Raw genomic sequence first — 23,333 nt, forward strand, 5'->3', positions numbered from 1 at the left:
CAGCTATGCAAGCAGTGGATTCAGCTAAAGGATTTTAAAGAACATGCCTTTTTAAATGAACACATTTTTAAATTAACATTTGGGGACGGAGGTTTATGGTACAGTAGATAAGGCCATATAATTGCACCAAAGTTTTTTCAAGCGGTTCTCAGTCTTAAGTGTGCATTTAGTTCAGGCACAAAATTTCCTTCAGTCAGCAAAAAGATCTCCTTAATTTCCATGGTCTTAAGATGACTGCCAGCTAATTGTGCCTTGCTTTTTAAATGTGAAAAAAAGCACACAGTTTAACATCTTCACCCAGAAATACAGCTAAGCCCACATGGTGCAGATCAGGCAGCTGGGTTCACAGAAAAGTTTGGCAAGCTTTTGAAAAACATGGACACCAAAGCAACACATGCTCCAGATTAGCAATTGTGAATGCAAAACGAAAGGATGGTCCTTATTACAGAGTAATTATATTACAGAGTGCTCATTATCAGCATGCACCTTGACAGTAGATACTCAGCATGCAAAAATGCAACTTGCAGTCTGCACACAGTAACTCTTAACTTTAGTATCACCCATAGGGTATTTTTCTGGAGCAGACCCTCAGTAAAACAAGCCAATATAAACTAATGCAAAAATTAAAATTTCCAAGAGGAGGTATGCTTGTTTAGAAAGTAAACAGTGCCTTTTTCATGTTCGTGATTCAACTAGAGGCTATGTTTGTTGGAATACTTTTTAAAAGAACATGTTTCAAAGGGTAGCATATTTTGGCACATCTTGGGGGAAAAGGGGAAAAGCAGATGAACTTTGGAAAGATATGCCTTTTAGTTTTTCCACAAAACAGTAAGATAAATATAGCCACTCCCTACCATCTCCCCTAGTTCAACATTCTTAAAACATTTTGATTGTCATACAGTGTTAATTAAACAGCATGTGCATACCATTGCATACGCTGCTCCGAAGGCTGGCGGTGGGGCGGAGAGACCTTCTCCCCGCGCCAGCCTTCGGATGGCTGTCCTGAAGACTTGCGGTGGGAGGAGGGTTTTCCTTCCCACCGCCAACATTCAGAATGCTGTTCTGAATGTTGGCGGTGGGGAGGAAAAACCCTCCTCCCACCGCAAGCCCCGGGAACAGAGGAGAAGCGCTGCGCGCCTTCCCCTCTGTTCCCGTACCTGTCCTGAAGGCTTGCGGTGGGGAGAAAAGCCCTTCTCCGCACCGCCAGCCTGGCAAGCGGTCTCCATAGGAACGCATTAATTGATTTTCAATGCATTCCTATGGGAAACCGTGCTTCGCAAGACGAAAAACTCGCAAGAAGAAAAAACTTGCGGAACGAATTAATTTCGTCTTGCGAGGCACCACTGTATATCCTCAAAAGTGTGAAATGAGCCTGAGAACATTCAGAAAATGCCTCCCTGTCATGCTTTCATTCCTATCAGATTGTGCATAAATGCACAAGTGGTTTAATGGGGGGTGGGGGATATGCCAATTTATCCCACCCTCCTCTGTCTTAGCGCAATACCAGTAGCACAATACAGGTGGATATGGATCCTCCTTAACTTATTAAACAGTGCCTGCATTGTCTTTCAGAACCATTGATCATAGGCATTATAGGATTCCTGGGTACAGCTGTGGGCCTCAAAGGCTTTCCTTTTGCTTTCATTCATCGGGACCTGGAATGAGACCAAACGGAACAGGCTGCCTTAGAAGGTGGTGGATGTCAAAGGCTTTTTAAGCAGTGGCTAAAGGTAAAGGTAAAGGACCCCTGACAGTTAAGTCCAGTTGCGAACGACTCTGGGGTTGCAGCGCTCATCTCGCTTTACTGGCCAAGGGAGCCGGCGTTTGTCCACAGACAGTTTTTCCAGGTCATATGGCCAGCATGACTAAGACACTTCTGGCGAAACCAGAGCAGCGCACAGGAATGCCATTTACCTTCCTGCCAGAGCGATAACTATTTATCTACTTGCACTTTTTTGGCGTGCTTTCAAACTGCTAGGTGGGCAGGAGCTGGGACAGGAGCTCACTCCTTTGCAGGGATTCAAACCATCGACCTTCCGATCGGCAAGCCCTAGGCTCAGTGGTTTAGACCACAGCGCCACCCATGTCCCAAGCAGAGGCTAGCTGGCTATTTATCAAGGATGCTGCAGTAGGAGTGCATCTCCTACATTGGCAACAGACTGGACTAGATGGCCTTTGAGGTTGCTTTCAACTCTATGTTTAAATGAAATGCCACCCTCTGATGTCTGACTTGGGTTTTCACTATCCATAGATGCAATCTTCTGAATAAAGGAAGTGTTGCTACAAATAAGTTTCATAACTACTAGCTCCTATTTGAGCTTCACTGCAGGAATTTCTATCTTCTTCAGAAGAGCATCCCATAAAAAGAATAGCATACCACAACGATCAATAGAAGTTATATCATCCCATCCCCCCACAAGCCAAAGTAGGGACTTTTCAGCTCTCAAATACTATTTCAAGTTATTGTTTGACTAGGAGCAATAATGCCTAGAATGACAGATTTTGTCAAGCTCTTTTTTAAAAAATTATATTCTTCCTCCTTGCCCTCCCTCTCCAGGGGAGCAGAAATAACATGATTAAAATGTAGAAATTTGGTTGGAAATAACAGCCTAGTAGAGCACTGCCAAAAAAGGCATTTTTTCTTGGCTATGGATTAAAAATGAAACTTAACACCAAAGTGATTATTGAGCTACTTACATGCTTTTAAATGACATCTGTGCTGTCCAAAAGCAATGAAACAGATTAGCACATGCCCATGAAGAGTTTCCTTCTTTACAGCCCACTGCCTTATTACAAACTCATCAGGCAGGAGGTAGCATTAGGGAACCTTATGATGTTCAGCTGACAGGTCAAATTTCACACTGAGAGCACAGGGAAAAAATGAATTCTCTAAGAAGCAAATCCCTCCTGTTCAAAGTACCACACATCCAACAGAAAGTTAAAACCACTAACTGTGGCAAGGCCAGACCTTGATTAATTAGGAGAAGCTCAGCTAGAACAAATGGTGAAGCACAAAATCTGATAGAACAGGCTTGTACATTTGTGAGATTTGAACTGGGAACTGTCATGGTTCCATTTTCAGGCACTACACAACACACTAGCTCTCAAAGGCAGTCTTCCATGGGTCCTTTCTACTAATGAACTCTCCAGGACGGAATCTCTCTTAACTAGTTTGGGCTGCCCTGCTTAAATACTGTAAGTCACCACTTCAGCCAGGACCAAACACAGCAGCTCTTGTATAATAGCTCACACAATCTTAATGGATCAGTAACATTTGCATAATTCATGCCTACAGTTAACTTGCATATTCAGCCTTCTGAGTTGCAAAACAATGGCTTCTGACTTTGCAAAAATTTAGAAAGCATGTACAACTATGTTTCAGTCTTCACAGCAACAGTACTCTCTATGACAGAGGTGGCCAACATGGTGTCCTCCAGATGTGGCTGGACTACAACTCCCATCATGCCTGACCACTTACCATGCTAGCTTGGGCTGGTGTTAATTGTAGTCCATAACATCTGGAGGGCAACACATTGGTTACCCCTTCCCAATGAGCTGAATGGATAATTTCCAACCTGGACACCATTTTCATTGGGTCCATGAAATTAATCTGAATGCCGCCACTTTTAAATGTCAAGCTGGATACAATCCAATCAGTATCAGGATACTGAACATGCAAAGGTAGCTGCTTCCCTGAACAAAGGATTATCTCAGCCAAGGAGAAAATACCAATTCAAATGCGAGACTGAAGTAATCAGATCTTCATCGACTGCCATACTTAGCAAATCTTAGAAATATACTCTCTAAGATATCTTTTTTAAAAAAGTTTTCAGCAGCAAATTAGCCATTCACAGAGGAAGAACCAAACCAAATCAATCTGTTATTCATAGCTTGAAAGTCAATGTAAATTGAAATAGATTATTAGGAGCTCCCACTCATCCTTCTTTACTAGATGATGCAAAAGCAGGAAACATGTATTCTAGCAAAAAGGATAGAACGAAGGAATAAAGTTCAGTTTCACACACAAGGTAAAAAGGTCTCTGGATCAAAAACATCTTTCTGTGAATGAGGCTTTAGCTGCACTGATATCCAGGCACTTGAGTCAAGACAGGAAAATAAAACCATGAGAAACTAGTGGAAATAACAGAGAATGGCCCCTTCTCAGTAAGCAATCTCTAAACAGATTAACACACACACATATCCCTACATTTCCTCTTACACAAGTCTTCATATTCTAACAACTCTTCTTCAAGTTAAGAGCAGTGTGATAATAATTAACATAGCATTTGGGTAGTGAAATAAACTTATTGATCAAATAATACCCTGCACACCCTTCTAGACCAGATTAATCAGCCAGCGATTCTGGGAACCCATAACTGCAGTCTCCTATTACATATAAATATATATATTGGGCAGGGGGGTGGGGGACACGGGGAAATCCACCATTTAAAACTGCCAAAATGGGAAATCCAGTGAGTTGGGAGAACCTAATTTGTATATTTAAGAGCAGGTATAAAAGGGAAGGTGAAACCACTTTGAATGACCAGTGCCATACCATCACACCAACTAATTTATAGGAAGTAACTCAGCACTCTGAAACAAAACACCAGAAGCCAAGCTGGCAGAGAAAAACTTCTGCCGTGTGCACATTTGTTGTGTATCCAGTGTATTCCCACCATTGGTTTGGGAAGCAATGTGCACGTAGTAGCCACAAGCCTAATCTATCCTGTATCAATCTTATGGTTTCTTATCTAACACTGCATTTTGACGAGTTTTTCCTCAAGCCAGCTTTGATCCAAACTGAGAAAAAGAATGACCTAGTTGCATTTTAAGGGGGTAAAGTGTGCAGCCTATCATGAAAGCAGGAGAGACCTTAAAAAAGCCCTCCTGCCAACTTGTAGCACCCTATAACCTAAGCAGACAGTCTCAGACTTCACATTACTGAAAAGGTTTCGTCTGCTAGGAATGTTTGGGCATTCAGAGGGTGCCAACTATATAATGGACTCTTAGGTTGCACTCCCTAGTCCCTCGCGAGAAAATAAGTGGAGCTGGATTGCTGTAGCACAGCCCTATCCGTGTTTGTTCACCGGTACATCCAAGGAAGTGTGTGTGCAGAGAGTCTTCCTATATTAAGCGATAGCAATCCATACACTGCCTTGTATAAATAAAGCCAGCCACTAACGAGCCCATCTGTTCAGAAGGCAACCTGTGGAGTGCCGGGCATTTGGAGGCTCGATTTATTTACACCAATTATTGTGCGTAGAAAACCTTAGCGTCTTTAACTCGGCTTCTGTTCAAGCAGAGATTCACACGACATTCCCAAATCGGTCACAAGGGCGTCTTCCTCTTTAAAGACCAGAATTTATCACTGTTCCTCTTTCCTGAAGTAACCTGGCTCTTCAAGCAGCCTCGCCGGGAATACTTAAAGAAGCTTGCTCTGTGTTTGTGTGAACGCAACACACCCCGTGTAAGTCCGGCCGGGGGTTGGGAGCGCCGAATGCGGAGCCCTCTCCCAGCCCAGGCTGCAAAAACACGCCCAGGGCCGCGGCAGAGGCTCGTTTGTTGACGCGCGAGTGGCTGCGTTGGGCTCCTGAAAGCCGTGTGTGTTTGTGTGTGTGTTGCTAACAGCCGGAGAACTAGAGCCCGCCAAGCACTTTTCGGATTAAGAGCGGCAGCTAATTGCAGGTATGATCCCTCCTGAGGAAGCAGCTTGAAATAAAGGGGGCAGGAGAGGAGTTTGAAGGCGGGAGAACGAGGTGAAGGGGGGCAGGGATTCAGGACCCCCCAAGTTAAGAGGAAAAGTTTGAGAGGAGGAGGAGGAAGAGAAGCGAAGAAGAGCAAACACTGCGCAGGGGGGTGAAAGAGAGCAGCGTGCCTCTCCCGCAGATCCAGGCTGGAGGAGCAGCCGGAGCCCCGTTCCTTACCCTTCGTCCACTCCACTACTTGCTTAGGGCTCCACTTGGTCACAGGCTCCATCCTCCTCCTCGATCCAGCGCTCTGACCCCCCCCCCTTGGCGAGGAGAATCCTGACTTCTCTCTCTCCGCCCCCTCCCCCCTGCCCAGCCGGAGATCCCCAAATCCAGCAAGGCAAAGCGAGCGCCGCTCCCGCCTGCTCCGCTCTCGCTGCTTGCCCCTGAGCGCGCGGGCTTCCCCCTTTCCAGGCTCCCATCGGGAGCAGGCAGCCCCGGCTCCGCCCCCTTTGGCCCGGGCCAGCCTCTCTCGCGCGCGCGCCGCCGGCTCCACCTCCACGTGCTCGGAGCAGCGCCCAAGTGGGGAAGCGGCCCGGGCGGCGCTCGGCTGGCGCGCTGGTGGCGAGGCGCTTCTGGGCCGCCGCCGCTGCTGTGCCCCCTGCAGGAGACGGAGAAGAGCTCTGCAAACTCCGCTTTGGGTTCTCCAGGTCCTGCTTTCTTTCTCCTCCCCTGTTTCTTCGCCCTCCCCCGCCCCGCCGCCCTCTTTTCAATCCTGTGGGAGCTGGAGCGAAACTCCAGCAAGAAGCAGCCCAACCCAGACCGGCCCGCCGCCCTCGCCCACGCAGGCTTAATGCTGCTCTCAGGCGGGGCTGTTTTGCGATAGAGCTGGGAGAAGTGGCCAAGTGCGCACATCACAGCTGCCGACTTCAAAAGGAAGAAACGTAGGTTTGGATGGTGGGGGCTCCTGGGTGGAGCCCCCCGGATGTTGCTGGACTGCGACTCCCAGCATCTCTGACCACTGATCATGCGGGCTGGGACTGATGGTAGTTGGAGGCTGATCACAAGGTAGATGGCCGCAAGTCTTCCCCCCAACCCCACCCCCAGGGGGAGAAGCTCATAATAAAGGTGTTTTTCCCCCCACAGAGGGATGGCATAGATGACCGAGAAATAAAAATAAATGGTGTGTGGGTAGTGTCAAACAGGCATTCTCCCAGTCTCTCGCACGCTCTCTCACACACTCTCTCTCTTAACAGTGCCGGATTTACGTATACAGTGGTACCTTGGGATGCAAATGGGATCCGTTCCGGAGCCCCATTCGCATCCTGAACGCAATGTAAGCTGCTATGGCGCATGTGTGCGGGTCACATTTTGCCACTTCCGCGCATGCACGTGACGTCATTTTGAGCGTCTGTGCATGCGCGAGCGGCGAAACCTGGAAGTAACGCGCTCCGTTACTTCCGGGCTGCTGCGGAGCGCAACTCGAATGCGCTCAACCCGAAGCACATTCAACCCGAGGTATAACTATAAAGCTAAGCAAGCTATAGCTTAGGGCCCCACTATCTTGGGGGCCCCCAAAATTTAAAGGGGAAAAAACCCTGGATGTACATTTCCAAAATATAAGATAAAAAACAAAATAAAACCAACATACAGCAACAGTGTTTTGTGTTGTGTATGGACCTATTAGGTCCATAAATTACTATACAGTATAGCACATATTCAACACAAAAAAACCAGTGACAATTTGTTGTTGACAAAGGACAGCTGGACATATAAAGGGCCCCATTACCTTCAAATAGCTTAGGGCCTCATCAAACCTAAATCCGGCCCTTTGCACACGCTATTATGATCAGACCACAATTAAAATGGGCTGTTGCTGGAGAAAAGATTACTGTATTGGTCTCTTGCTTGACAGTGTTGGAGGGGAGAGGCATGGGAACCTGCAAAGCAGAAACTTGTTTTGCAGACCTTGCTTTTAGGGGTCAGCAAACACAGCTTAGGACTTTAAAACACTAGGGCCTAGTTCTCACTGAAGGAGGGAAGGTGGGCTGTACCACGTCAAACTATAGGCGGAACTGGCCTGATGAGGAGTGACACCACGCCTACCTATAAAAGAGTGACATGATATCAAGAATGCTATGCTAGAACCTGCCTCAGGCCCATACAGTTTTCTATGCAGGAAATTGTATGGAGGACCATGCAGTCGGGCAAAACTCCCTGTAGTCTGAAGTCCTGCAGCACAGGCACAAATGTACTACCCCTGTGATAACTTTTTGTTTTATTTTAAAATTATATATTGCTTTTATATGTTAGATACAAATTTAAGGCAATTAAATATCTGATGCCAAAACAAAATGCCAAGACAAAAATTAAACTGAGAGAAGCAGCAAAGCCACAAGATAACATAGCTGCAGAAGGTAGCAAAAAATAAAGTTACCAAAAGCAGCAATCAGTAGCAAAGTTGCTTGATTTCAGGCATTTTTAGCTCGTTTCGTTTAAGTCCTATAATTAGTCAAGGAGCACAATTCCAGCAGCTTGGGAAAAAACCCCAGATATTAAACGCTGTTAACAAGGTCTATAAGCAAGTTTAAAATGTTTTTTTTTAAAAAAAAACTAGGGATGACAATTTTGCATATCCAAAGAGCATTTTCACAGCATCATGCAATACAGGAGACATGTTCTCTCCTCAGAAAATTTATTGTTTTTTTACTAATTGTTGCTTCTGTGCTTTTAAGATAAGTTTGATTCAGACATTTGTTTAGGCCTAAATAACAGTAGTTAAGTATTTACTGTACAGTAGTTGATCAATATATTGTATACTATATATACAGTGTAATGTATCTCCTGTTGACCTCTTTTGTTTTATTTTCTCATTCCGGTGAAAGAATAGCAATACTCTGAACATAATCAGCTATCCTCAAGCTATCCCCTCTGATGCAGGGAGGAATCAAATCAGTTCTGCTAATAGGAAGAGAGGCATTTGCTGATTCCACCTGCAGCAGCAGCACCCGTCAGTTTTGGGGGGTGTTGGGAGCTGCAGAAAGGAGTGGGAATTGGTAAAAAAAAAAATCACTTTCCACCATAAGTGGATGCCTTTTGAAGCCCTTGTGCAAGAGCACCAATTGAATAAAACTAGTATTTTTTCTTTCATTTCATTGGCTAATAGCTTGCGTATAAAAGACTTATGTTGTATATTTTATTGTCTTCTCTGGGGAATTTCCCTTGTTCTCTTAAGAGCAGCAAATTCCAATGAGATAACGCACGTCACCCACTGTATTCACGTTCTGGTCATTTCTTTTTGTTCATAACATCCACCGAGATCTGATGTAATCAAGAGACCAGGTAGCATGCTTCATTGTATTAAATTTCTTTGTTCAGGCAGGTGCAACTTTGTTTGCCTGGCTGCCCCCCTCCCCCCGCACACCTTCCTGGTTTGTGTATGGCATTATCATCTATTTATAAGTTGTGACATCTGTTTTCTTTGATCTGTTTGCTAGTTTGAAATGTTGATTTTGATAAAACTGCCGGCAACACCCATTTGTGCGTCAGGAGGCTTATTTCAGTATAGATCCACGCATGCTGCATCTAGCCACCCACTTCCCATAAATTTCCTTTGCTAACAAGGGATAATTCTCAGGTCATCCTGTGTCTGTTGCTACGAGCATGGTGGGGTCTTTTGTGGAAGGGGTAATCACTGAACAATAACAAATTTATTTTTTTATTAAATTTATATACCACCCTTAATCTGAAGATTTCAAAGCAGTGCACAAGATAAAAGCACAAAAGTTTAAAGGTCAAGTGTTTTGTCCCAGAAACAATACGATATTCTTCAAATCAATGAAATTCTCTTTTGCTAATTTGAGAAGACCGCTTTAAAACTTCATAGGAAATCAGCAGCCAATGTGAAGTGCCCTTCATACAGAGTATTGAAGCATTAATAAATGCATCGTAATGCGAGTAGCTTGCAAGATCATCTCTTTCCATAAGGTTAAAAGAACATAACTCTAGAGTGAAAGCTACAGTGGATACTGCCTTGAAGAAAATGTGGAAGCTACAGAGAATTCAGTGGCCCATCTCTTGGCAGGACTAGGTTACAACAGACATACAAGCCCTTTATTGAAGCATCTGTACTGTGTTCATGTCATTATTCTAATGTTAAAAGCTCTAAATAACCTAGGACCTATATAAGAACGTAAAGAGAGCTTGCTGAATCAGGGCAATGGCCCATCTAGTCCAGCATCTTGTTCTCACAGTGGCCAACCTCATGCCCATGAGAAGTCCACAACATTCACCTTGCCTGCATTTTCCAGCAACTGGTATTCAAAGCCATTCTGCCTCCAATATATAATCTTAGGGAGTACTTTATACAGAGGAATTTTGTCTCATCTCTACCTGTTTCTCAGGCATTGAGTAGCATTTTAAATTTTGAGACGCTCCTGGTGTTTCACTATTTCAGTCTCTTCTGAAAGTAAATGTACAGTGCAACCCTAGGTATATTTACTCAGAAACAAGTACCACCTTGAGTCAAAGGGATTTATTCCCGTGCAATAGGACTTTAGCCTCAGAGACTGTTAAAGGCCCCTGCCCCAATTTGGATTATATCAACACACATTTGTTAGACACATTTCTCTTAAAAGGACTTACAGGTGAGATATATGAGTGAAAAATCCTCTATGGCCCGGTTTATTCAACAAAATCATATCCATCTATTGCTTACTCTAGTTTTTTTAAAAAAAAACCTGGCATAAGTTTCAAATATCTCGGGGCTCTCTTCTTGTTGACATATTTTACTGCCTACATGTAAACTCACAAGACCAGGCCGTTGGCAAACATGACAGAACATTTCCCCACTCCAGCTTGGATCTACAATATTCTGGGATTTGTTTCTTAAGGTCTTCCTGTCCTCATTCACAAAACACTTCTGAAAAAGGAAGTGTATGCACCACAGTGCTGTATTTTGCAAACTGGGCTTTAAGTTAGCTACAGGTGAAAAAAGTCTTCAAATCATAGGGGCAGTTAAATGGTACAGTACTTGTGGATGTGCATTAGGTGACTCCTTAAGTTTTCGTCCAGTTTGAAATGCTTGAATTATTTGTAAAAAAAAAAAAAAAAGGGATGCTAGCAATAGCAAAGCAAATGGTTACATTAATAAACTTAGAGGCTGCTTCTGAAAATATGTCTGTTGTTAGCAATTCACAATCAATCAATTTCGGTTTCCAGATTAAAACCTCTGAGCTGAGCAAGGGGCCAAGGCTTATTTATTTGCTGTTACATTTATTTCCTGCCCTTCCTTTGAGGAGCTCAAGATACCAAACCATAGCAAAGCCAGCCAATTGTGCTTTATTCTGTAAAGGAATCACAGTTGGAAAGTGAATAAAATAATGTAGACACGAGAGAAGTGTTTAAACAAACATACCCCAGTATCGTCCTCCATCCAGCTTCCAGTGCTTTTTCTGCTGCTCTGGGGCCCCCCTCCTGAGTTCTAGCCGGTGGTGTCAATATTTCATCCTATGATCGTTCAGCAACAGTGATTAAATATCCTTAGCAATTGTGCTGCCTGCTGAAGGCCAAAGCTGCCGCTGCATTTTCTGCTCTAACATAAGTCAACCGTGTGATGCAGCAGCAAAAAAGCTAATGCTATTCTAGGCTGCGTCAACAGAAGTATATAGTGTACCAATCAATAGAAGGAATAGTACCACTGTATTCTGGAATACCATGTCCAGTTCTGGGTGCCACAATTTAAGAAGCATTTTGACAAGCTGGAACATGCACAGAGGAGGGTGACCAAGGTGATCAACGGTCTGGAAATCAAGCCTTATGAAGAACAGTTGAAGTAGCTGGGAATGTTTTGCTTGGAAAACAGCTGACAGAGGAAATATGACAACAATTTTCAAATATCTAAAGGGCTGTCACATGGAGGAGGGAGCAAGTTTGTTTTCTCCTGCTCTGGAGGGTAGGACCCGAACCAATGGATTCAAGTTACAAGAAAGGAGTTTCTGACTAAACACTAAGGAATAACTTTTTGATGCTAAGAGCAGTTAGATAGTGCAACAGACTCCTCAGGGACTCTCCTTCCTTGGAAGTTTTTAAGCAGAGGTTGGATGGCCACCTGTCACGGATGCTTTAGTGGAGATTCCTGCACTGCAGGAGGCTGGATTAGACGACCCTGAGGTCCCTTCCAACTTTACAATTCTATGATTCTCTGTGTAATTGGTTCATTCAATGATTCCTGTTGCAGAGTCATCTGTTCTCAGAGATTCTTTTCTGTCTGGCTGTGTCATCGCTTTGAGTTTGACCCCTTCCATTCGGAAAGCATGTCCAGTACAGCAGTGACTCATGCGAAGGCAGAAGTTGTTGTTTTTTCTGAGGGTGAGTAATTCTTAGTCTTTTACACTCTGAGAAAGAAAGTGGAAGGGAACACAGGTAGTTGCCTTATCCTGAGCCACACCATTAGTCCATTGAACTGCATTATCTACATCACAGGCAGGGAACCTCAGGCCCAGGAGATGAAAGCAGTCCTCCAAGTACAGTGGTACCTCGGGTTACAGATGCTTCAGGTTACAGATGCTTCAGGTTACAGACTCCGCTAACCCAGAAATAATACCTCGGGTTAAGAACTTTGCTTCAGGATGAGAACAGAAATCGTGCTCTGGCAGCACAGCGGCAGTGGGAGGCCCCATTAGCTAAAGTGGTGCTTCAGGTTAAGAACAGTTTCAGGTTAAGAACAGACCTCCGGAATGAATTAAGTTCTTAACCCCAGGTACCACTGTACCTCCATTTGTCCCTTGGGACTCTTCCCAACCACACAACTCACTGGGCCTGCCCCACACCCTCCTCCAGGGTTCTTACCTGGTGGGAATGTGTCCTTGAACTGCAACCAGAATTCCGGTTTGCCTGGATCGTGTGTGTGTGTGTGTGTGTGTGTGTAGAAACCTCTAATTTTTGCATAGCTGAAATATGGCCTACTCTACAAAAGCTGAAATCAAATCTGTTGCTCCACCAACTTTTTGCCTCTGGCCCTGCCCACTCCTAGCATGCATCTCCCAGAAAGCTGTGCATGAGGCAATGTGTCCCTCAGACTGAGAAAAGTTCCCCGCCCTGGTCTCACATTGATGGGCAGCAGCTCCCCACAGTTCCATTCAGGGCTTTTTCACAATCCTACCTAGAGATACCAGGATTTTAACCTGGGATATTTTGTGTGCAAATCGTGAGGTCTACTACTGAGCTTTCCTTATTCTTCCAGGGAAGCAAATAAGGGTGTTTAATTTTAGGCCTATGTTATGCTATTGCATTCTTCTCTTGTGTCTGTTCTCTCACCAGGTATATTTCAGGCAAATACCACTATTTAACTCTTTCTCTTTCTCACAGGCTAGTGGCGCAGGGCACCAAATTCTGGAGGGCGCCAAGGAAGAGGCGGAGGCTGGACGTGGCGCCTCCTGGCATCAGCTCGCCACCCTCGCCCACCTCCGCCATGCCGCACTGAAGCAGCACTGCGTCCGGAGCCTCTACCTGCCGTGGCCACCACAGCACAAAGCATCCAGCTGAGCCGGGAGCCGCCACGTCGAGCCTCTGCCTCTTCCCCGCTGGAGGAGCTGCCCTCCAGCCGCTGCCCGCCTCCTCCAGCCTCGCAAAGCTGGGCACATCATCGGCAGTGCCGTCCTCCCTAAAAAAGGTCGCCAACTCTGGGAAACTGGGGGGGGGGTGCCAGAGGGATCTTTGCACCAGGGCACCAAATATGCTTAAGATGGCCCTGCGCACTCTCTCTCTCTCTCTCTCTCTCTCTCTCTCTCTCTCTCCTCCCCCCCTTTTTGTATGTTCTAATAGCTTACAATTACAAGGTTAACATGGCATTTAGATGAGGCTACACATGCTGGCAGATTTGCATAAAATAATTCTTATATATGTAATAATCCTATGCAAAAATAAGCGACACCTATATTATGTATTTTCTATTTTTAATATTGTGATTTTATGTTGTGAACCGCCCTGAGATCTACAGGTATAGCGTGGTATAACATTTTAAAATAATAATTATTATTAATAATAATAGACATGACTCAGCTGGTTTTTGTGTGATTGGCAAGCTTTTTGGAGGACCTTGGCAGTTCATTAGAAAATTCCCTCCCTGCCAGCCACATCAAAAGCCTCTAAGCAGTAAGCAGACAGAACACATTTGCAAAAGAGAAACTTTGTGTTCCTGCTAGAATTGTGCAGGCCTTGTACAGCCAGGTTCTACCAGACAAACTCAATTAGCTATTCAATTAGCTTAGAAGGACATTAGACGCAAATAGAATTTAACCCTCATTAGATCATGTTCTGCACTAATAATTATTGTGTGTTAATTTGGCTGCAAACTGATTGGCGAGACATTTTCTGCCTGATAAGCTGGATCAAAATACAATTAAATAAATGTGTGATTAAATAAATCACAACCGCTTGTAATAACTAGGTCACAGGTTTAGGACCACTGTGTGCTATAGTTCCAACAGCCGCCAATAGTAGATGATGTCACTGGATAGCAGATAGTTGTCTATCTGGCCTGGTACAAATGCACACGGAGTAGAAACAGTATCAAGTAGCTAAAGGAACAGGAGGAGGAGGAGGAGTTTGGATTTGATATCCCGTTTTATCACTACCCGAAGGAGTCTCAAAGCGGCTAACATTCTCCTTTCATTTCCTCCCACACAACAAACACTCTGTGAGGTGAGTGAGGCTGAGAGACTTCAGAGAAGTGTGACTGGCCCAAGGTCACCCAGCAGCTGCATGTGGAGGAGCGGGGAATCAAACCCAGTTCACCAGATTACGAGTCCACCTCTCTAACCACTACACCAGTGATGTCTGTCACCTCTAAGCTATCCTGCTTTTTGTTATGTGCATGATTGGCAAATGCCTTTGCAGTCAGCCTTTGACTTAGTCTCAAATTGAAGTTAAAGACCCTTATAAAGCTTCAAAAAAAATTCTTTGGGGACGCCAAAGGACATTACTGCAAGTAACTGTATACAGTATTTCATAAATTTACAAGCGGAAACATTCATACGGCAGACTAACGAGTCTTAAGGACTGGTACCACATTAGCTGCATAATTTGAACATGTTTGGGAACGGTTAAATATTTTATATTCATAATTCACTTTTTGCCTTTCACAACTTCACAAAATGCAGTGTGTAATATGTACACGATCCTTTATTTTTAAGCTAGTCATTCACAAACACATTTGACTACTAGTAGATGGTACTGGAAGCTGAGAATTCACGCCAACCCCTACTGAAACAATTAACAATGGATTTACAAACTGTAAGATGCAGACTGAGTTCAAATAAAGAATTATTTCACAAATTGGGACTGAAAAGTTGCAGCCACAATGAACAGTCATTGTTCATTATAGTCAGTCTAATCAATTTGGCCACTGACCAGCCTCTCATTGTCGGCAAATATCTCCAGGCACTTCTGGATGAGATGGATTGGCTTGATTCATTTCATGCAGGCTTCAGTACTGAAACTGCTTTGGTCAACCTACACTGGGAGGTGCAGGAACATAACCCTGTTGATTTTCCTGGCTCTTTCAGTGGGCCTTCAGGACCATCAACTAGGATACCTTTCTAGAATGAAAGTATGATAATATTTCTAGGTGGGGTTGGCGGCACCACATATTTACTCCTTTAAAATGTGATGATGACCACCAACTCACACAAGGCTTTAAAAGAGGATTAGACAAATCCATGAAGGATACGAGCCATGATGTTTATATGTTCAACCTCCACCATCTTTTGTACCGCTGTACTCAGGTCCTGTTTGCAGGCTTCCCATAGGCATCTGGTTGGCCACTGTGAGGAGAAGATGCTGGAGTGGATGAACCTTTGTTCTGATACAGCGCGGCTCTTCTGATGTCTTCTGATGTTCCGTGCCAGGGTGGTTTCTGCAGATGTTTTCCCCTGGAAGAAGACTGCTGCAGCCTGAACACAAACTTTGATCTCCTGCCCTCCTGTTGTCACTGCGTTTTTAACCCCAAGGGACACAATCCTTGAAAGGAAATACTAAATATTAAAACAAGTGGGCCTGTCAATGGTCTGGAAGAGAGAATAAAAGTGTATTGTCTGGTCTGCAGTATCATAATACATGCTAGTGACGGATTACATCACAAAAAGCCAAAGACTTCAAACGGTATTGTCTCCTTATGGCCTCCAGCATAAACAAAACACAGTTGATGTTGTTGCTCTAATTCCTGCTATTGGCTCTCCCATTATGAAGCCATATTTGTGTTTCTAGCACAGTGGAGTCTGTTAAATGAAGGGGAGGTCAGCAAAGCAGTTTCTGCATGAGCAAATTGCACAGCTCGTGGCACGCACTTGGTTCTTGCAGAAGTTTCCGATTTTTGCCAAGACTGGTGGACTCCTTTACATTGCTCAAGCTTTTAAATTATACTATCAAATATGAAACAGTTGTTCAGAATTGGAAAGGAAATATAATCATCCTCCATTGAAGGCATTGGGGAAGGCAAGTTTACATGTATATAGTTTCTGGTTTTGAAAGGAGAAAGTTGCCAGACTTCTGCTAAGAAAATTACTTGTCCTACAGGGAATCGCTACATCTATTTTTGGAAGATCAGGCAGATTTTGAAAAGGATTACATCAGATAATTGCTTTACCCTTTTAATATGTTTTACCAGTTCTCATTTAAAAATGTCCTTTTTGTGGCTTTAGTTAACCTGAAGACAACCGATGTCCTCCTTTGCAAAAATCCAGACAGGCATGTAAAAGTGCCAGTTCATGCAACCGGCGGAAATAGTCATTCAATCCTGCTGTGTATTCCCCCATCCAGATTTACCATACTCAGTGTCTGGTTTGCCAAGAGTAAAATAAAATAAAATAAAATAAATTCTTATTCAAAAGTCAGGAAAAAAGATCAAGAAAGGCAGAAGAGTTGTGCGCCTGATAGATAATGAAAATTATTTTCATTTACAATAAACATCACAGCAGCAATTCATAAGTATAAGAATATGAAAGTAGAGTACAACAATTAATTAATTGAGGAGCCTATTATCAAACCTCACGTTGATACTGCTTTGCGCTCCTGCCTTTTTCAAAATAGTGGGATGTTTTTCAGTGAAAGCCACAACCTCAAGCTTCTTTGTGAGCAAACAGTAGTTCTGTGGGGACCCATTGCAGCCTCTCTCCCCTTTCCTCAATCAGAACAAGTGTCTAGGGTTTCGACCAAGAAATTGCAGTTGGAGCATTTGCTGCTGTACTAGAAGGATGTTACCCCTTTAATAGCGAACCCAAGGATAGATGCGAAATGAGTGAACCACAGTGGGATCACAAATTCATATGGGCTAGTTACCCTTCAGCTGGCTTCCATCATGGTATGTTTCCACTTGCACAATGACATTTCTTAGTCAAGAGTTACATAGGTTTTGTCAGACAGTTGCTTAGTCATAGCTGATTTACGTTTCACTCTACACAGCCTACAGATATCCAGGAGAGCCAGTCTGCTTTGGTGGTAAAAAAAAAAAAGTTTTTAAAAAGGTTTCCAAAATGTGAGTGGAGAGGAAATGTGTTCATCAATGTGGAATCTGTATTGATGGAAATGACAGCTATTCCATTTCTGGAGACTGACTAGTGAAACGTTCTGTGCAAGTCAGTCTTTAATTGATCCTTTAAGAAACAGCTATATAGCATAGCACAGGGGTCAGCAACCTTTTTCAGCTGTGGGCCAGTCTACCGTCCCTCAGACCATGTTGTGGGCCAGACTATATTTTAGAGAGAAAAAATGAACAAATTCCTATGCCCCACAAATAACCCAGAGACACATTTTAAATAAAAGGACACATTCTACTCATGTAAAAACACGCTGATTCCCGGACTGTCCATGGGCTGGATTGAGAAGGCGATTGAGCCGCATCCAGCCCACAGGCCTTAGGTTGCGTACCCCTGGCCATAGCATATGGGCAAGAAACTTGTGATCAACAGAACATCTCCTACACTTCATGGAATAGCATATAGCATTGTGTGTGTGTAAACCATATATACATACACTGACTAGGATTTGTCTCCAACATTAGTTAAAGCAGATCTACTTAAATTAATGAGCATAATAACCCTAACCCTAACCCTATTAATTTCAACGAGTCTACTCTGAGTAAAACTTAGTTGGCTACAATCCTATATAGATTTACTGACATCTCACAACTAGCTAAGACACGTGGAGTACTTTGAAAGCTTGAAAGCGCTGTAAAAATGTTGCCTTATTAGTGTTGACTTTAGTTAGATTCAGCCTTTGCTCTGGCTAATTCTTTTCCTGGCCACAATGTTGGTATCCTTTGTACTTAAAGAGAAATGCCTTGTGAATTGAAAGAATGATCATATCCTTCATGATTGCTATATCTCTAAATGTTGTTATCCTCTTAAAAGTAGGGGAAGCTCAAGGACCTATTGTGAATGCTATGTTCAGTTTCTAAGGAAGAGAAAACCCCAAAGGAGGAAAATATATCCAAAGGCTTCACAACTGCCTCTTTCTTTCAAGGCCAGTGGACTGGAAAATCCTTTTATAAAGTCTTTTCAGGAAATTCTAAATTTCTTGTGCTCAATGTGTGTTTTGTGTTCATTTGTTTTACCTTCGTAGTATGTGCTTGGTGAAGAACGCTATATATCTTGAGGGTAGCATTATTTGTTTGTTGCAGAGGGAAATTAAAGATGGATTACATCCCTGTTGAGGCATAAGATGGTCTGACATGTCATCATCAAATATTTCCATTTCTGTAACAATCATTGCTTGCTAAGAATGATCAGATCACTGAATGATGCCTTGCTTTGGAATTGCCATCGGGCTTTCCTCTTAAATACAACCTTGGCTGTGTACACACAAAACATTTAAAGCACACACTCACAGTCCCCCAAGAGGATGCAGGTAACTATAGTTTAAGGGTGCTGGGGATTGTATCTCTATGCAGGATAAACTACAGTTCCCAGGATACAAAGGTTGTTGTTGTTGTTTAGTTGTTTAGCCGTGTCCGACTCTTCGTGACCCCATGAACCAGAGCACGCCAGGCACTTCTGTCTTCCACTGCCTCCTGCAGTTTGGTCAAACTCATGCTGGTAGCTTCGAGAACACTGTCCAACCATCTCGTCCTCTGTCGTCCCCTTCTCCTTGTGCCCTCCATCTTTCCCAACATCAGGGTCTTTTCCAGGGAGTCTTCTTTTCTCATGAGGTGGCCTCAGCTTCACGATCTGTCCTTCCAGTGAGCACTCCGGGCTGATTTCCTTAAGAATGGATAGGTTTGATCTTCTTGCAGTCCATGGGACTCTCAAGAGTCTCCTCCAGCACCATAATTCAAAAGCATCAATTCTTCAGTGATCAGCCTTCTTTATGGTCCAGCTCTCACTTCCATACATCACTACTGGGAAAACCATAGCTTTAACTATACAGACCTTGATCCAAAGGTGAGTGAGTGCTTTAAATGTACAGTGTGCACCAAGCCTTGCTTAAAAAAAAAAAATTTCACTAACTTTCCTATGAGGATCGAGTTATGTCATATCTTTGATGCTTGGGTCACCCAATATTCAGCTTCTGACACTCCTGTAGTCATAGCGTTAAATGTGTGAATACATTTAGCAGGTTTAGATTTGTTTCATTTAAGTAAGCACCACAGGGGGATCAGGACCATGTGATGGGGTAAGGGTGAGCTAATGCTTTCCATTTCACAAAATTGCTATGGGCTTTCACAATGAAAGGATTAGCCAATCCTAATCACATCTCCACGCCCACCTGCCCCCATGGCTGTTATTTAAATGACAAAAAAACAAAAACAAAGCCTAGACAAACACATTGGTTGATTGATTCATGCATTTAGAGTACAGTGGTACCTCGGTTACAGACGCTTCAGGTTACAGACGCTTCGGGTCACAAACTCCACTAACCAGGAAGTGGTTGCTCCAGGTTAAGAACTTTGCCCCAGGATAAGAACGGAAATTGCACGCCAGCGGTGCAGCAGTAGCAGGCGGCCCCATTAGCGAAAGCTCGCCACAGGTTAAGAACCATTTCAGGTTAAGAACGGACATCTGGAACGAGTTAAGTTCTTAACCCGAGGTACCACTGTACAACCCTACACAGTACTCACTTACCTGGGAGAGAGCCCCATTGAACTTACTGGGACTTACTCTTGAGTGGCCAAGCCCTGTTAATATCAAATATCGTTTCGATGTTAATACTAATGTAATTCAAAGTGCCGTATGACAAGGGTTAGCTCAACTGATCAAAAAGTATGTGGCCTGTGGCAGTAAACCAAAGTAAGAAGGTTAGCCAGGAGCTTCAAATATACAACCGCTTACATGTGTGTTTCTTGCCAGCTGGGTTTCAGTGGGTGTGATGCTCTGCATTAAACAAATAAGAGCTTCACCAGCAGTTTAGCTGAAGGCAGTTTTACCAGATGGTGTTTAATTATGCTGTTTTCAGTTGCAGACTCCTCCCGCATTTGTCTGCTGCCTTAATGGGAACCAGGGCAAATTATTTAACCGTTGAGTAAAAGGGAATGTCTGCTTTAAAGAGTTACTATTTTATGACTTTAAAACCAATACAACTTCTTAATTTTAAAACTTTAAAACAGTGCAAAAAAGGAAGAAGCATTTCAATATACATATCAGATATACATTGCTAAATTGTAAAAAAGCAAGTGCTGCAATTCTATATCAAGGGAACTGGGGTGCCTGTTAGGGATCAGGGTGAAGCACTCCTATCTAGGAGCCGTCTATTCAGTTTGTCTACCAGTCATGAATGCAATTAACTTCATGGCTTCAAGCCACAAACACTTGCCATATAGCAAGAGTGGGCAGAATGCAGAACTGGATCTATGGCTAAATCTCATGGGTAATTTGAAGCACATCAATAAGCATTTCTTGTCTTGCAGTTATTTAACAGCAGCAGCAACAAAAAAGGTTGCTGCTGCCTTCCTATTCACTCACCACCCTAAATTGTACTGTTGAAATAAATAATGTTTGAGATGATGATGAGTGGATTGTTGTGTGGAAAGACTGTTCCTGGGTTGAGAATTATTCACTTTTAAGTCTCTGGCACCATACTCCAGTAGGTGGATCTCAGAATTCTACCAAAAAAGAGGAAGATCCTACAAACCTAAAGTCTACCCACACTTGCCTTATAGCATAGCTTCTGAGATTTAGTGTTATTGGTTTTTTAACATTGACAACCAAGTGTGTTGCTGACCTTGTGTGCTCAAGGCTAGGCTCACTGTGCTACAAGGGTGTAAATCTGTGCTATACTTGACCTAGACCTTTACAGTCCCCCCAGTGCCTTTGGTTTTCTTGCCAGAAACATATGCATGTCAGGTTTGAATATTCATAGGCCAGGACATGAGTGCAGCAATACTCTCTTCACTTGTGGTTCTCGTATTTAGGAGCATCCTGCCTTCCGCACTGCCCAGTTATTACTGCCCACTTATGTGTGTGGGCAAGGCGGGGAGGAGGAGAAATGGTCTATTTCCCTTCAGTAAAGTGTCACACACAAAAAACTGGAGGAAGAAGGAACTAGACAAAGTCCAGGAGTGAATTAGAAAGTTTGTTTCCATCCACATTTGGTAAGCAATTTGCCATCTACTTCAGTGAGAGCAGATTTTGAAAACCCAAGGGCTTCTAGAAAACCCAAGGGACTGTGGGTAAACATCCTAACATCTTCAAGTTTATCTGAACTAATCCAAACGTGCACTATATGGGGGACACCCACCGGTGGTTGTCATCAGCTGCCCATGGTGTGCCTTCTTTTGTTACACAACCAGCTCTAAGTCTGAATGACTGGGAAACATCCCAAGTCCTTGATATTCTCAGGCTGCATACACATTAACCTCATTGTAGCAGGGGCGTTCTGAGGCGGGGTGCGGCGGGTCGCCCCAGGTGCCATTCTAAAGGGGGGGGTGACAAAATGCTGGTCACATGATCCAGAAAGCTGTCTATAGACAAACACTGGCTCCCTCGGCCTGAAAGCAGGGATGAGCGCTGCAACCTCATAGTTGCCTTTGACTGGACATCACCGTCCAGGGGTCCTTTACGTTTTTACCTTCTATTAGAATCCAGGCTACTGCTGATATGTTATAAAGGAGACGTAGAGGCAATTGAAAGCACCGGCAGGCAGGAGGCAAGGGCTGAACTCTTCCAACCTCTGCTTTCCTTCTGAAACTGCTTCCTCTCTCCTTCTCCCAGTTGGCCTGAAAGACCAAAACTAATCCCTGACATTAGAAAAACAGCTGGTAAGAGGAAGACAGTTTTCAAGGGAAAGCACAGGCATTGGGAGTGTTCAGCTTCTCCTCCCAGCTGCTGCTTCTGCCTTTTCAATAACCCAAGCTCTTATATGAATTTCAGCACAACCTTGAAGCAGATGCCTTGTGAGTGCTCAGTAATTCAGCGCAACCTGGTTTCTAAGGCATGGGGTGTTGCCACCATCACTCTGAATGCCTGAAGTCTTGACTGTTTGGGGAGGGGGTGGGGATGGAAAACTGGCTGGGAGGGGGCACTCCACACTGCAGCATTTGCAGGCACACTTACGGGAGAATTCTGTCCTGTCATCATGGTTCTCCTTGCAAGACTTGAGCCTCCTGTCCTGATATGAGGGCCTCTAACTGCACAGGTGTTTTGGGTCGATGTAGTTTTTTCCCCACCTGCCCAATTTCTTTTCTGCTGTGTAAAACTTGTGCTTGGGTTTAATTATATTCTACCACGTCCCTGGATGCAAGCAGAATAAGTCTGAATGCTATTCGGTGTTCTATGTCAATTAACATTGATCATGGCATGTGATTGATTCAGATGCCTTCCTCGTCTCTTTAAATAGTCAAGTATAATGGATCAAACAGGGACTAAACAATGCTTCTGAAAACCTCTGGCAATTTTTCAGCATAATAGAATCAGGCAGACAATTGTCTGTTAATGGAGAACATCAGAAAAATAGGAACTGCCATAAAGTTGGTTTCATTTGAAGCTGCTAAGTGAGGATTTTTAAGAACCTTACCAAAAATGCAAGCTTTTTAACATGAGTTTGATACAGCTTTGCTACAGTTCTGATGTAAGGATCAGGCTGCATTCACTACATACATATTTTGAAATAAAGAATGCTGATGTATCAGAATTATAGGTGACCTCCAGGGGTTAAAACATTTGTTCATTTTTTTTTTCTAAATAACAGGGTTAGCAAGCCAACTCAGTGATGGAAGCTTATTTTCCATTAATACCAATACCCCTTTAGGAACACCATCAATTTCTATATCCTCCGGTGTTGACCACTGGATTCTCTTATGTTCATCTCTGGGTAACAGCTATTCCACCACATGGCTAAGTTGGCTTGCTTCATAACAGCCACTTACATTTAGAATGCCCCAACCGCCAAACAATGGGTGGAGATATAATAAAGATTTTTTAATACATGGTCGGTCCAATTGAATTATAAACTTAAGTTTTTCTGCTGTTTGTTCAGATGAGCTATTGCTGTCCAAACTGGGAACACCTGGAACAAAAATCAAGGTACAATCATTATTTTAGATGCAGCCAGCCTGTCCATAATAGAGAATGGTTTTACTCTGAGTAGGCTAGAATTGGATGCAACCCAATATATATAAACAGGTCAGTTAAAAATACTTCATTTGAATGGTTAAGT

General features: G+C 43.5%; 1 protein-coding gene and 2 long non-coding RNA genes across 3 annotated transcripts in view; 1 reads left to right on the forward strand and 2 right to left on the reverse strand.

The window, feature by feature from the left end:
- CNKSR3 (CNKSR family member 3) overlaps positions 1 to 6,390 on the reverse strand; it is a 61,800-nt gene extending 55,410 nt beyond the window's left edge. Inside the window, exon 1 of the mRNA XM_083607977.1 lies at positions 5,925 to 6,390. Within this exon, the coding sequence (XP_083464103.1) occupies positions 5,925 to 5,976 (52 nt within the window). The 5' untranslated portion in view covers positions 5,977 to 6,390. The remainder of the gene's footprint in view (positions 1 to 5,924) is intronic.
- LOC310760095 lies at positions 5,614 to 15,853 on the forward strand. Its single transcript, XR_014546766.1, has 3 exons — positions 5,614 to 5,685; positions 11,926 to 12,056; positions 15,473 to 15,853. It is a non-coding gene; the product is annotated as an uncharacterized lncRNA (long non-coding RNA).
- Positions 15,854 to 23,109: 7,256 nt separating this feature from the next.
- The window catches only part of LOC310760102, a 50,156-nt gene continuing 49,932 nt past the window's right edge, over positions 23,110 to 23,333 (reverse strand). The window contains exon 3 of the long non-coding RNA XR_014546774.1: positions 23,110 to 23,183. This is a non-coding gene — a long non-coding RNA (uncharacterized lncRNA). The remainder of the gene's footprint in view (positions 23,184 to 23,333) is intronic.

The sequence above is a fragment of the Podarcis filfolensis genome (assembly GCF_964270895.1).
Source record: "Podarcis filfolensis genome assembly, chromosome: 3".
Taxonomy (NCBI): domain Eukaryota; kingdom Metazoa; phylum Chordata; class Lepidosauria; order Squamata; family Lacertidae; genus Podarcis; species Podarcis filfolensis.